General features: G+C 45.5%; 1 protein-coding gene across 1 annotated transcript in view; it reads right to left on the bottom strand.

Moving 5' to 3' along the window:
- Positions 1–12,999: 12,999 nt before the first annotated feature.
- Positions 13,000–15,339, bottom strand: part of GREM1 (gremlin 1, DAN family BMP antagonist) — a 93,112-nt gene continuing 90,772 nt past the window's right edge. The window contains exon 2 of the mRNA XM_075329559.1: positions 13,000–14,057. Within this exon, the coding sequence (XP_075185674.1) occupies positions 13,514–14,056 (543 nt within the window). The 5' untranslated portion in view covers position 14,057 and the 3' untranslated portion in view covers positions 13,000–13,513. The remainder of the gene's footprint in view (positions 14,058–15,339) is intronic.

Below are 15,339 nucleotides of genomic sequence, written 5' to 3'. Positions count from 1 at the left end.
CGGTGGCCTTGCACCCTAACTTGTGGGCGGTGGCCTTGCACCCTAACTTGTGGGCGGTGGCCTTGCACCCTAACTTGTGGGCGGTGGCCTTGCACCCTAACTTGTGGGCGGTGGCCTTGCACCCTAACTTGTGGGCGGTGGCCTTGCACCCTAACTTGTGGGCGGTGGCTTTGCACCCTAACTTGTGGGCGGTGGCTTTGCACCCTAACTTGTGGGCGGTGGCTTTGCACCCTAACTTGTGGGCGGTGGCTTTGCACCCTAACTTGTGGGCGGTGGCTTTGCACCCTAACTTGTGGGCGGTGGCTTTGCACCCTAACTTGTGGGCGGTGGCCTTGCACCCTAACTTGTGGGCGGTGGCCTTGCACCCTAACTTGTGGGCGGTGGCTTTGCACCCTAACTTGTGGGCGGTGGCTTTGCACCCTAACTTGTGGGCGGTGGCTTTGCACCCTAACTTGTGGGCGGTGGCTTTGCACCCTAACTTGTGGGCGGTGGCTTTGCACCCTAACTTGTGGGCGGTGGCTTTGCACCCTAACTTGTGGGCGGTGGCTTTGCACCCTAACTTGTGGGCGGTGGCTTTGCACCCTAACTTGTGGGCGGTGGCTTTGCACCCTAACTTGTGGGCGGTGGCTTTGCACCCTAACTTGTGGGCGGTGGCTTTGCACCCTAACTTGTGGGCGGTGGCTTTGCACCCTAACTTGTGGGCGGTGGCTTTGCACCCTAACTTGTGGGCGGTGGCCTTGCACCCTAACTTGTGGGCGGTGGCCTTGCACCCTAACTTGTGGGCGGTGGCCTTGCACCCTAACTTGTGGGCGGTGGCCTTGCACCCTAACTTGTGGGCGGTGGCCTTGCACCCTAACTTGTGGGCGGTGGCCTTGCACCCTAACTTGTGGGCGGTGGCCTTGCACCCTAACTTGTGGGCGGTGGCCTTGCACCCTAACTTGTGGGCGGTGGCCTTGCACCCTAACTTGTGGGCGGTGGCCTTGCACCCTAACTTGTGGGCGGTGGCCTTGCACCCTAACTTGTGGGCGGTGGCCTTGCACCCTAACTTGTGGGCGGTGGCCTTGCACCCTAACTTGTGGGCGGTGGCCTTGCACCCTAACTTGTGGGCGGTGGCCTTGCACCCTAACTTGTGGGCGGTGGCCTTGCACCCTAACTTGTGGGCGGTGGCCTTGCACCCTAACTTGTGGGCGGTGGCCTTGCACCCTAACTTGTGGGCGGTGGCCTTGCACCCTAACTTGTGGGCGGTGGCCTTGCACCCTAACTTGTGGGCGGTGGCCTTGCACCCTAACTTGTGGGCGGTGGCCTTGCACCCTAACTTGTGGGCGGTGGCCTTGCACCCTAACTTGTGGGCGGTGGCCTTGCACCCTAACTTGTGGGCGGTGGCCTTGCACCCTAACTTGTGTTGATGCATTTTACAGCCATGAGTAACTGAACATAAAACTGTCTTGCTGTACATTTAGACTTGAGTCTGTCACTCCCCAAAATGGTAATTAAACCACTTAAACTGCTATGTAGGGGCTCAGCCCTTATCAAAATCTTACCTCTAGTATAGATTTTAGTGGTTTAGTTGCAAGAGAAAAACCCAACTATTTTATATGAAAATGAGGGGCTTTTGTGCATCCTTTGAGTGGCCAAGGGCTTAGTGCACCATTATGTCCCCTCAATTTGAACATTGAGCATTTTGTGGTATCTTGATTGACATCACTGAATCAGCAGTTCTACACCTCTTCAGTGACACTACAGAAGCCCGGCCTTGCTCAGTTCTGTGTGTTCTCATCATGAGCTCCTGTCTGCAGTACAGTACTGAGCGGTGGCTGTACACAGGAGCTAATGATGAAAACTCAATTATACTGTGTGCAGGTTGCATGGCTGGTCTCTGGTGTGTCAGTGTGCACTCAGCACTGACTCCTGTCTGCAGTTGCTGATCAGTACTGTTCTGCAGACAGGAGCCTGTGATGAGAATGCACACTGACACACCTCTCTGCTGCTGGTGCACAGTACTATTCTGCAGACAGGAGCCTGTGATGAGAATGCACACTGACACACCTCTCTGCTGCTGGTGCACAGTACTATTCTGCAGACAGGAACCTGTGATGAGAATGCACACTGACACACCTCTCTGCTGCTGGTGCACAGTACTATTCTGCAGACAGGAGCCTGTGATGAGAATGCACACTGACACACCTCTCTGCTGCTGGCGCACAGTACTATTCTGCAGACAGGAGCCTGTGATGAGAATGCACACTGACACACCTCTCTGCTGCTGGTGCACAGTACTATTCTGCAGACAGGAGCCTGTGATGAGAATGCACACTGACACACCTCTCTGCTGCTGGCGCACAGTACTATTCTGCAGACAGGAACCTGAGATGAGAATGCACACTGACACACCTCTCTGCTGCTGGCGCACAGTACTATTCTGCAGACAGGAGCCTGTGATGAGAATGCACACTGACACACCTCTCTGCTGCTGGCGCACAGTACTATTCTGCAGACAGGAGCCTGTGATGAGAATGCACACTGACACACCTCTCTGCTGCTGGTGCACAGTACTATTCTGCAGACAGGAGCCTGTGATGAGAATGCACACTGACACACCTCTCTGCTGCTGGTGCACAGTACTATTCTGCAGACAGGAACCTGTGATGAGAATGCACACTGACACACCTCTCTGCTGCTGGTGCACAGTACTATTCTGCAGACAGGAACCTGAGATGAGAATGCACACTGACACACCTCTCTGCTGCTGGTGCACAGTACTATTCTGCAGACAGGAGCCTGTGATGAGAGCACCCACACATCAATATCCAGCTGCCGCTTAGTACTCTAATGCAGACATGAGCCTGTGATGAGAATGCACACTGACACATCAGTCTGCTGCTGCTGCCGTTCAGTACTGTTCTGCAGACAGGAGCCTGTGATGAGAGCGCACACACACACACACACCCAATATCCAGCTGCTGCTTAGTACATTAATGCAGACAGGAGCCTGTGATGAGAACACACACACACGCACGCGCGCGCACACACACACACACACACACACACACACACACACACACACACACACACCACTATCCAGCTGCCGCTTAGTACTCTAATGCAGACAGGAGCCTGTGATGAGAATACACAGTGACACATCAGTCTGCAGCTTGCATGACATGGCAACCAAAGCCCCTTCATTTGCCTACAATTATTGTTGTTTTGTTTTTTTGTCATCTAAGACACTAACTTATATACTTCATGTATAATTTTCATAACGACCGAGTTTCCTACTTATTGGTATAAGTGGTTTATTAATTTAGCATTTTTGCGGTTGTATTTATCTTTTAAAACAATTCTCCAAAATGTGACTATGTTGGTAAATACTGATTTTGCGTTCCCTTTGTGCATGACACTGATTGCACTTGCGGACCATATATTGTGTGCCTAAAAAAACTGCAAAGAATCATTATTTTTAATTTATTTTTCTAATCTAGTGTTCTCACTCTAAAACCAAATATAGTATTTTTATTTTCAGATGGCATGATATTTGTAAATAGTAGAAAATGTTGCTATATTTTCCTTATTTCAGAATATTCTTTACCATTTTAAGTGTATTTTTGTATGAAAAGAATCTGGAGATAACGCTTGCTTTTGCTGGAAATTCTAAAGAAATGAAGAAATCTGTATTTGTTAATAAATTGCATTTGGAAAGTCTGCCGTGTCCTCGTCTTGTTTCCTCTTCGCACTGATCGCTCCGTGCGGGAAGGGTTAATTCATTGCGGTTTGTCTGGGATGTGAGGGTGTGATGGGGGTTGTATCGGATGATGTGACCTATAAAGCAACGCTTTGCTGTTCTGTGTAAACCTCGAGATGACAAAACAATGATTTTTTACCAAAACCCACCGTATTCATGGTGCACAGATGTAAATTGGGCGAGCGTCACTTTTAATAAAAACCGTCTCGTATGTCTGCTGCTTCACGCTGTTTATTTTTATGAGGTTCTAAATTTCCTCTCCTTTTAATATACTGCTTCATCTCAGAAGTAAGACGACTTCTAAGGATTTGGAGGGAAGTTATGCACCGTTCAAACCTCTGATGGTTTAAACATTGCAAAATCCCTTTCTTGCAAAGCCATAAGATGTAGGATTTTATTGCTGAGCTCAGACTTCATGGGGTCATTCTGTTTAAAGAACCCTAAATCCTAATCAAAAAGTAACTGCAAAAAGACAAATAGTTCTACAGTATAATCATATGTGGTGTGTACAAGCGTCTACGCTGAGAAAAGGATTTCCCCTTGAACTTTTATTCTTCAAGCAACACTCCAAACAATTTTGCATTGGAAGCAGTGAACAGCATTGGACCGGAGAGTAACACTATTTTTAAAGCACAACAGTTTCAATTTTGGGGGATTTTTTCTTAAAACTTAAACCTGCTGTCATGGGAAAAATAAATAAAGATATATTTTTTATTTCCTAAACTGTTCAGCATAAACTGATGGCTAACCAGTGGCGTAGCAACTGCTTTTGCCGCCCGGGGCGGTCGTCAAATTTGCCGCCCCCCTCCATTGGCCGTCGATAATCCAGAAACCCATCAAAATATTTATTTTTCATGGAGCTACAATCAAAGATCTGCTGCTATTAGTCCTAGACTTTCACCTTTTTACACACAACTCTGCTGCATACATAGACAGACACACACAATTCTGCTGCATACATACAAACACACACACACAACTCTGCTACATACAGACAGACACACACAATTCTGCTGCATACATACAGACACACACTCAGCTCTGCTGCATACATACATACAGACACACACACAACTCTGCTGCATACATACATACAGACACACACAACTCTGCTGCATACATACAGACACACACAACTCTGCTGCAGACAGACACACACACACAACTCTGCTGCAGACAGACACACACACAACTCTGCTGCAGACACACACACACACAAATCTGCTGCATACATACAGACACACACACACAACTCTGCTGCATACATACAGGGGGGGGGAGGGAGAAGCCCATAAAGCTCACTGGGACCCATAAACTGGGTGGCTGGGAGGGAACATACAGGTCGAATGGCGGGAGGGGTGTAGCACATACTGGTCGGTCATGGAGGAGAGGGGGCCCACACAGCACCGGAGGGAAGCGCTGTGCTGGGGGTCGCTGGCTGGTACTGCGCCTCCTTCATCTGTGGGACTGAGCAGGAGACCGCGTGGTAGCTCCGCCCACAGATGAAGCTCAAACCAGGAGGACGCCATGAACACTGTGGTCTGCGCGCCTTAAAGGGATGGCAGCCACAGTTTCCTGCTGAGGACTGCGGTCCCCGGAACTCGGCCCGGGGCCAGCAGAACTGAAGGCGAGTGGCCAAAATGCCGCCCCCCCTGACACGTGCCGACCGGGGCGGACTGCCCCCTCCGTCCCCCCTTTGCTATGCCACTGTGGCTATCTCTTCCCCCCCTGTAGATTTTAGATGGCAACGTGTCACTTAGCAAATTTTGGTAAATTTTTAATATTGCAATTTATTGTGCTACAAATTAATGCATATATAAAGTAAGAACATGGAGGCTTTCTTCCTTGAAAGGGCATTTTGGCTCCGCACTTTCTAGTCCTCCTTACCTCTCAAGTGCTTGTCTGCTGATGTCAGGTGAAAACCAAAAAAACTCCTGCATTTTCAAATAGAATATAGCAAGTATGAACGGGTGTAAGTTGCTAACACTACACCAAACACAAACAAAAGAATACAGCAGCACTCTGTAAGCGTCAAGATATATGCAAATATAGTATATATAACATTTAAACTGCACTAATGCTATTTGGAATATACTTAGAAAAATGAAGGTACTTGGCACATAAATTGGCCAATTCATATGAGCCCAATAACCGTGGCAAGGTGACTTTGTTTGATGGGACCTTATCCTAATTTCATGCCTCTACTGGACTAAATGTCTACACGTGTACAGTGCTGGCCAAAAGTATTGGCATCCCTGCAATTCTGTCAGATAATACTCAGTTTCTTCCTGAAAATGATTGCAATCACAAATTCTTTGGTATTACCTTCATTTATTTTGCTTGCAATGAAAAAACACAAAAAAGAATGAAACAAAAATCAAATCATTGATCATTTCACACAAAACTCCAAAAATGGGCCAGACAAAAGTATTGGCACTCTTAGCTTAATACTTGGTTGCACAACCTGTAGCCAAAATAACTGCGAACAACCGCTTCCGGTAACCATCAATGAGTTTCTTACAATGCTCTCCTGGAATTTTAGACCATTCTTTGTAAACTGCTCCAGGTCCCTGAGATGTGAAGGGTGCCTTCTCTAAACTGCCATTGTGAGATCTCTCCACAGGTGCTCTATGGGGTTCAGGTCTGGACTCATTGCTGGCCACTTTAGTAGTCTCCAGTGCTTTCTCTCAAACCATTTTCTAGTGCTTTTTGAAGTGTTTTGGGTCATTGTCCTGCTGGAAGACCCAAGACCTCTGAGGGAGACCCAGCTTTCTCACACTGGGCCCTATATTATGCTGCACAATTTGTTGGTAGTCTTCAGACTTCATAATGCCATGCACACGGTCAAGCAGTCCAGTGCCAGAGGCAGCAAAGCAACCCCAAAACATCAGGGAACCTCCGCCATGTTTGACTGTAGGGACCGTGTTCTTTTTCTTTGAATGCCTTTTTTTTTTTTTTTTTTTTTTCCTGTAAACTCTATGTTGATGGCTTTTCCCAAAAAGCTCTACTTTTGTCTCATCTGACCAGAGAACATTCTTCCAAAATGTTTTAGGCTTTCTCAGGTAAGTTTTGGCAAACTCCAGCCTAGCTTTTTTGTGTCTCGGGGTAAGAAGTGGGGTCTTCCTGGGTATCCTACCATACAGTCCCTTTTCATTCAGACGTCGACGGATAGTACGGGTTGACACTGTTGTACCCTCGGACTGAAGGGCAGCTTGAACTTGTTTGGATGTTAGTCGAGGTTCTTTATCCACCATCCGCACAATCTTGCGTTGAAATCTCTCGTCAATTTTTCTTTTCCTTCCACATCTAGGGAGGTTAGCCACAGTGCCATGGGCTTTACACTTCTTGATGACACTGTGCACTGTAGACATAGGAACTTTCAGGTCTTTGGAGATGGACTTGTAGCCTTGAGATTGTTCATGCTTCCTCACAATTTGGATTCTCAAGTCCTCAGACAGTTCTTTGGTCTTCTTTCTTTTCTCCATGCTCAATGTGGTGCACACAAGGACACAGGACAGAGGTTGCATCAACTTTAATCCATGTCAACTGGCTGCAAGTGTGATTTAGTTATTGCCAACACCTGTTAGGTGCCACAGGTAAGTTACAGGTGCTGTTATTACACAAATTACAGAAGCATCACATGATTTTTCAAACAGTGCCAATACTTTTGTCCACCCCCTTTTTTATGTTTGGTGTGGAATTATATCCAATCTAACTTTGACAATTTTTTTTTTTCTTTTTTTCATTGAAGACAAATTAAATGAAGATAATACCAAAGAATTTGTGATTGCAATCATTTTCAAGAAGAAACTGAGTATTATCTGACAGAATTGCAGGGGTGCCAATACTTTTGGCCAGCACTGTATGGGCAGGTAGGATCCAACACTAAAACCACCCTGGGACTGATGGGAGGAGAAAAGCACAGTCAGACTAGGAGGCTTTCTATATTTTTAATACACACTGCAAAAAAACTGCGTCTCCAAATAAACACAGCAAATGTGAACAGGTCCCAGCTACTATGACTACATAAAACAATCAAAAGAATACAGCAGCATTCTGTAAGCACTGCGATAGCATAGGAGGCTGTTTATACCTCCAATACTGCAAAAACACACGGTCCTGCATCTCCAAATAGAACACAGCAAGTGTGAGCCCGTCAACCGCGGCAAGGTGACCTTCCTTTGATAGGACTCTACTTAATTTCATGCCTTTCCTAGACTAAAAGTCTACAAATATGAGCAGGTAGGATCCAACAGTAATTAAAAAATACCCTGGGGCTGATGGGAGGAAAAGAGCACGGCCCTATTGGAGCTACAGACTGCCTCCTATTCGATCTCTGTGCTTATAGTGCTGCTGTATTCTTTTCCTTGAGTTGTATACTGCTGCCACCTGTTCACACTTGCACATATACACATACCATGTTTGCATCTATCTTGGCGCTTAGAGTGCTGCTGTATTCTTTTGTTTGTGTTTTGTCTAATCTTAGCAGCTTGCACCCGCTCACACTTGATATATAGTATTCTATTTGGAAATACAGGACCTTTTTTTTTTATTTTCCCCTGTTATCGGTAGACATTGCTTGGGTACTTAACGCATAAACTGGCCTAAGTAAGGTCTGCAGATAACAGGTGTCTAAGTATATTCCATATAGAATTATTGCAGTTTAAATTTCATATATACTATGTTTATGTATATATCTTGGCAATTACAGAATGCTGCTATATTTTTGTTTCATGATATCAGGTGATTATTTTTTTTTCTATAAGCTTTTTATTGCAGGTTGTAGAAATCATACTTGGGAATTAAACCCAAAGCCAACTGCATTAACAATGTGGTGATACCTACCGTGGAAATATGCAAAAACTGAAATGTTGCAAAAACATAGCATTTAAAGGGAACCTGTCAGCAGAGGTTTTGCAATAAACCTAAAAGATTCCCCCTCTGCAGCTCCTGGGCTGCCCTCTAGCAAGGTTCCTGTTATTGTGCCCCCTTTGAGACCAAAATAAATACTTTATAAAGTCTTACCTTTTCCTATGCAAATCTTTTTTTATGGACACGGGGGCGGGCTCTCGTGTCCGTTAGTCGTCCTCCTGCCGCTTTCGCCGTCCCCCATCGCTCATTTCCATAACTGAGGAACAATAACCGAACAATCAGCTGATCACCCGGCGGCCGGCTGCTGTGAGCAATCAGCTGATCACCCGGCGGCCGGCTGCTGTGAGCGATCAGCTGATCACCCGGCGGCCGGCTGCTGTGAGCGATCAGCTTGATCTCCCGGCGGCCGGCTGCTGTGAGCGATCAGCTGATCACCCGGCGGCTGGCTGCTGTGAGCGATCAGCTGATCGTTCTCTCGCTTACAATTCTTGTCATCCGTTGTACAACGCATCAGTCACAAGACTCAAGCAACGCATGTGACTGATGCAAAACAACGGAAATGTGAACCTAGCCTTAGAAGGAAAAATTTGCGGTTGTTTTTTATTTTGTGTTTTTCAATGTGAACTTGTATGCACTGCGATAGGAAAAACCGCAGAAACAATTGACATGTCAATTGTTTGGTGCAATTTATTTCTGCTCCAAAATCTGCACCGTGTGGACAGCACTTCAGGGTTATCAGACTTTGCTGGGATGAGTTTTCTGGGATTGTTTGCTGCTATTGATTAAAATCTGCAAGAAAAAAAAAATGCAGCGTGGGCACACTGCGTAAGACGCTGCTTTTTTAAGTGAAAATGCAATCAAACTCGCCAAAAGCTAATTGTGGGAATGTAGGCTGAGTTTTCTTTAAAGCCGTAAAAGATGGAGCCATGTCTACAGAAAAGATGGGGAGAATGAGGGGACAAAATCTGACGCCCAATGTGACCCCAAAGAATCAGATAACAGGTGAGATTGTACATTTTCTGTTCTGCCTTTTAGTTCTTCCATCCAGCTCATTTGGGTCAAAGTATGGATGCACCTTTCTTTGTGACACCTAGGATTTGGGAGTTTCTGGATTATGAATCTATACAATATTAAATGTGAATACATGGTCAACCTAAAACTGTCCCTGCAAAACATTATACAAAGCAGAAATAGGGGCGAATCGAACTTTAGAGGCGACAGAATAAAATCAACTTTGAAATCGGAGCCTTTCCCGCCGCCTCTAGGCTTTCTTCTAATTCCCCTCTGTGGTCCCTCCTCGTGTGACCGGCGCGCTGGGTAACAAATTTAAAACTCATCAGTGTGCAGGAATCAAAGGCACAATAAATTGTAAACTAATCTTATTGTCTGAAGCCTGACGTGTTGTTCAGATCAAAGACAAGCCAACATCTGGTTGGGCTTGAGAGAGGCCATTAAAATTACTACATCTTGTTCAGAAGCCTGCCCAAATCTGACCCGTACATAAGAGTGCGTATATAAAATACATACATGGTCCCTCGCATGTGGCATGTCCCATAGGGTACAGAACAAGTCTAATGTGTTGTATATTGCACAATGTGGCGTAGGGTGACTGCATACCAGATTTCTAAACCATTACTCTCTGAATATTAAAAGGACTGTCACCTCCACAATGGCAATTAAGGTGCCCAAACATTTACATAGGGGACCTAGCCCCTACTTAACTCATACTTACTAAAAATCAACTTTGATACACCAATTAGGGCACTTCAAAACATCCTCGGTACGGTCTAAGCTTTGGTGCACCTTCACACCCTCCTACTTTCATTATAAAGCCAGTACCTTGCATGTCTCGCTGGGTGTCATTTCCATGTTGGCACACAGACACTGGGTAATCACAATGGTGCCCTGCTGTTGAGCGCACGTGCCTACTGATACTGACTATGGGTGCCTGGTTTCTCATCCAAAGAGCCAGACATCATATACCCATAGCCAGTGTCAGTAGGCGTGTGCTATGGCACATGCTGATGTCTGCCTTCTTAGATGAGACATCAGCATATGCCATAGCATGCACGTCCCGACACTTGCTCCTTGGATGAGAGAGCATGCACCCTAAGCCAGCCATCAGCATGCGCCATAACCAATGTCTCTGCACAGACACAATGAGCCTGCCACTGTAATCATCCAGTATCCATGCATTGCACATACATTGAATGACTTGTCTTCTCTGTGTGTAAGATTGCAGCTTTATTATCTAAATAGGAGGGGGTGACTGTAGTAAGCCTTAAAGGGGGCTTTACACGCAGCAACATCGCTAGCGATGTAGCTTGTGAAAGCACCCGCCCCCATTGTTTGCAAATCGCTGTCTGTGGCGTACAAAATCGCTAGTACCCATTACACGTACTTACTTTCCTAGTGACGTCGCTGTGGCCGGCAAACAGCCTCTTTTCTAAGGGGGCGGTTTGTGCGGCGTCAGTGACGTCACACGGCAGGCGTCCAATTGAAGCAGAGGGGCGGAGAGCAGCCGCATGGAAGTCACGCCCACCTCGTTGCCGGAGGACACAGGTACGGTGTTGGTCGTTCCTGGGGTGTCACACGTAGCGATGTGTGCTTCCTTAGGAACGATGACCAACCTGCATCCTGCAACAGCAACGACATTTGGGAAATGGACGACGTGTCAACAATCAACGATTTGGTGAGTATTTTACATAGTTATCGGTCGCTCGTACGTGTCACACGCAACAACGTCGCTAACAAGGCCGGATGTGCCTCACTAATGCCGTGACCCCAACGACCTCTCGTTAGCGATGTCGTTGCGTGTAATGGGGCCTTTAGTACATAGTCACACCCTCCTATTTAGATAAAGCTGCAATCTTACATTGAGTGACTTGTCTTCTCTGTGCGTAAGGGCATGGACACTATTACATGGACATTAGTGCACCCTTGGTGTAGCCGAAATGCCCTGATCTGCATATCAAAAGGTTGTTTAACATAAATAATATTATTTAATTAAAAACTACACTTTGCCTAGTGTGAATTAAATAGAGGCTAAGTGCCTTCTGAAAATGTTTTGGTAGCTTCATTGCCATTTTTGGAGGTGAACGACTCTTTAAATAAATATAGCATAATATATTGTGTGTATATATAATTACATACAACTTTAGGGCTTGATCACGTGGCTGTTTTTCCAGTGTTTTCTTACTTTTCTCATGTGACGTGAAAGGATGTCAGCAATATTTGTATGCAAGAATGGTGTGGCATTATGCAAAAAAAAAAAAATGGGAAAGGAGCAAAAATAAAACAAACAAAACTTGTGAGCAAGCATAAAATCAGGAGTATATGTATAGGGAAGGGTGAGTCCTGCACCACTCGTACGCTTCTGTTACCAAATTATGAACTCACTTTCAGGAAGATGCGGCACCAGCACTGGTATTACTCCGGGTGCAGCGTGCTGGTCAGATGAGGAGAAGCATTCCAGTCATCGAAGGTAAGAAGAAAATGACCGCAGAAACAGCTGTGATGCCGGATGATCTTTATTCAGACATCAATGCAGAGTAAAAACAGCGGCGGGAGGAGACCTAGATTCCGGTCCCTCACTGAGGACGACGGCCGTTTCGCCTGTAATTAGGCTGGTGGACCCGTGGAAGCCTAATTACAGGCGAAACGGCCATCGTCCTCAGTGAGGGGCCGGTATCCAGGTCTCCTCCCGCCGATGTTTTTACTCTGCATTGAAGTCTGAATAAAGGTCATCCGGCATAGCAGCGGTTTCTGTGGTCATTTTCTTTCGATGAATAAAATCCGGAGTACAATTGTAATTTTACACACTAATTTAGAAGTCACGAGATGAAGCCCACTGTTACACCACCGGTTTGGGAATTTCACACCAGCTTAGGTGGTCTCTTCCAAGACCATGAAATTAATATGAAGCAGTGGGTCAATAGAAATAGTTCAAAAGTATATCCATATATTTTTCTTAGTATGTATAAAAAAGTTAACCAATATAAGACTATAGACCTTAATAATGAGGCTTCCACAAGAGCAATAGTGGCATCAGGCAATGGTGGTGTTGTGGAAGGTCTGAAATCATGGCTGTCAGGATTTTCATAGTTCTCACTATGTTCCTGTATTGTAAAATCCGTCCAAGGAGCATTTCCTCTACCCAGTGCTAGGTTTTATACTAGTACAGAAGTTTGTCTATAAATAAGAGCTAGAAAGACGAGGCCCATGACATCACTGGTGGAAGTATTAAGGTTTTACAGATCTATGTTGAGAAGAAAATGTCTGGGTGAATAGACTACAGCTTTGGTAATACTATGTATAGACTTTCTGCATTATTTGCGCTTTTTTATTTTTAAAGGCAAAATTGATATAGAATCAAGACACTTAACACATTCTTGCTTTTTCTTAAAGCTTAAAACAATTTAAGAATTTTTATTTCACTTGATGCAATCATGCCTCAATAAGTAGTAAAATGGTCAAAAGTCACCGGTTAGCGAAATGTGCTCTTCTGTCGTGATCGGGTGCAGAATAAAATGTCCACTCCTGGTTATAAGATTGTTACACGCAGACATTTCTATGCCATTGACCCTCTTATGTGCTTCACAAACATGTAAGTGTGAATAAATAAGATATATATACACATTGTATACATGACAACCTGCACTTAGGGGTTTACTCTGTGCTCCGAGTGCACGTTGTGCCAAATGGGAGCCGTCAGTCCATCTTGGGTGAGCCGCAGTTTGTTGGGTTATTCTAGGAAGACTAAAAGTAGCTGACGCAGGTGGTTATTTGAAATCCATAAATAATTGTGGCTTGATACACACGGCGCCACCTTCTGCATGGGTGCAGTCCAGCTTTGTGGATGTATCGGGTTTTGTCTAGCGCAGAGGATAACCAAGTCTGATGTTAGTCCAGATCTATAGAGATACAGCGACACTGCTTGACACGGGTTATTCTTTTCTTCTTCGTAGGTGGCTGTAGCTCAGGACAGTTGAGTGTAACCACCATGGTAGTGAATTTTTTAGGTTTGCAGAATGAGCAGGACTGGAAGGAACCCTCCTCCCTGCGGATATGTCGGGGAATGTAGAAAGAATTGCACTGCCCATAACAGAACCTGTTGAGGATGGTGCGTTTGTTGCATCCTTCCTCATGGATGGTTTGCTTGAGTGGCTGTGTCTTACACCAGTCCCTCTTCAGATACTTTCTTTCTGTAACATGTAGTGCCTCCTGACTGGACTCCAACACCTCCTCGCCTACCAGCGCTTGTCCTTTACCTCTACCTCTGCTCCGATTCCCTGGCTGGCCTTGCTCAGAGTCATTGGGCTGCCCTTTGTCAGGTGGAGGAATGGCTCCTTGAGATCCACGAACCTTTTTATTTCCTTCAATGTTTGGTACCAAAAGGCCAAAGAGAAGGAACATGGGTCCCAGTAAATAAAGCAATCGGTTCATCCTAGAATAAAAACAAAAAGGTCTTGGTTATTTGGTTTGTAAAATAGTTTAACAATGAAACTGGTCAACGTTTCCCCCTTCAAAATGGCTGCCATCTCATAGTTTGCCCTAAAATGTGATTGATTTGGGTTCCAAATCCAGAATACCTGATGCAGCACAGGAGTAATAGATGTAAATCTGCACTGAGCCGTTCCCATGAGTGTGCCCAGGCCATCTCTAGTGCCTGCTGCGAGCCTCATAATTTGGCCCCTTTGCCTTTTACTTATGGAGTGGGTTTGTGGCACTGTTCAGATTAAAATCTGTGCATTTCAGTGTCCCGTTCAGAGACGTGGAATCAAATATGTACATGTGTAATGTGCTGGGATTCATCAAAATGGCACTAACATGGTGAAATAAATACATACACCTTTACACGCGTCAGCTTGATGGTAGCAGTTTATAAGTGGGAAACCTGAAGACCAGTTTCTTTCAAAGACATGCACAATAATGAAACTGGTGAAGAATAGCAGCAATAGAAAATCCTGCAGAATTGTGAGCCTGGTCAACAAAGTACAGAATCCTGGCACCATCCGTAAATTATAAACTTGCTGGGTACTCTATATACTTATAGGTTAGATACTTTCAGCAGTCTATAATCCTAGATGGATGCAACAAATAAGCTGCAATGGTGTCCATGATTCAGACTATACCATACATACATACATACATACATACATACATTTTTTGTTGCACAGTTGGCATGAATTTCGTATACATATTATAGAATGGTAGAGTTGGAATGGACCTCAAGGGCCATTGGGTCCAACCCCTTGCAAGTGCAGGTTTTCCCAAATCATTCCAGCTATATATCTATATCTATATCTATATCTATGTTTCTCCAGCTTCCGTTTGAAGATTTCCATTGATGGAGAGCCCTCTACCTCTTGTGCCCTCACTACATCTCGTGGTCACCTGTTCCACTTTCTGACTGCCCTCACTACCTCTCGTGGTCGCCTGTTCCACTTTCTGACTGCCCTCACTACCTCTCGTGGTCGCCTGTTCCACTTTCTGACTGCCCTCACTACCTCTCGTGGTCGCCTGTTCCACTTTCTGACTGCCCTCACTACCTCTCGTGGTCGCCTGTTCCACTTTCTGACTGCCCTCACTACCTCTCGTGGTCGCCTGTTCCACTTTCTGACTGCCCTCACTACCTCTCGTGGTCGCCTGTTCCACTTTCTGACTGCCCTCACAGCAATTTTATCATCCAGCAATTGCTCCCTCCATGAATTGGAAGTGTGTGTGAT

This window comes from Anomaloglossus baeobatrachus, chromosome 12 (assembly GCF_048569485.1).
Source record: "Anomaloglossus baeobatrachus isolate aAnoBae1 chromosome 12, aAnoBae1.hap1, whole genome shotgun sequence".
Taxonomy (NCBI): Eukaryota; Metazoa; Chordata; class Amphibia; order Anura; family Aromobatidae; genus Anomaloglossus; species Anomaloglossus baeobatrachus.
The sequence above is the reverse complement of the archived record's forward strand: the minus strand, read 5'-3'. Positions and strand labels throughout refer to the sequence as shown.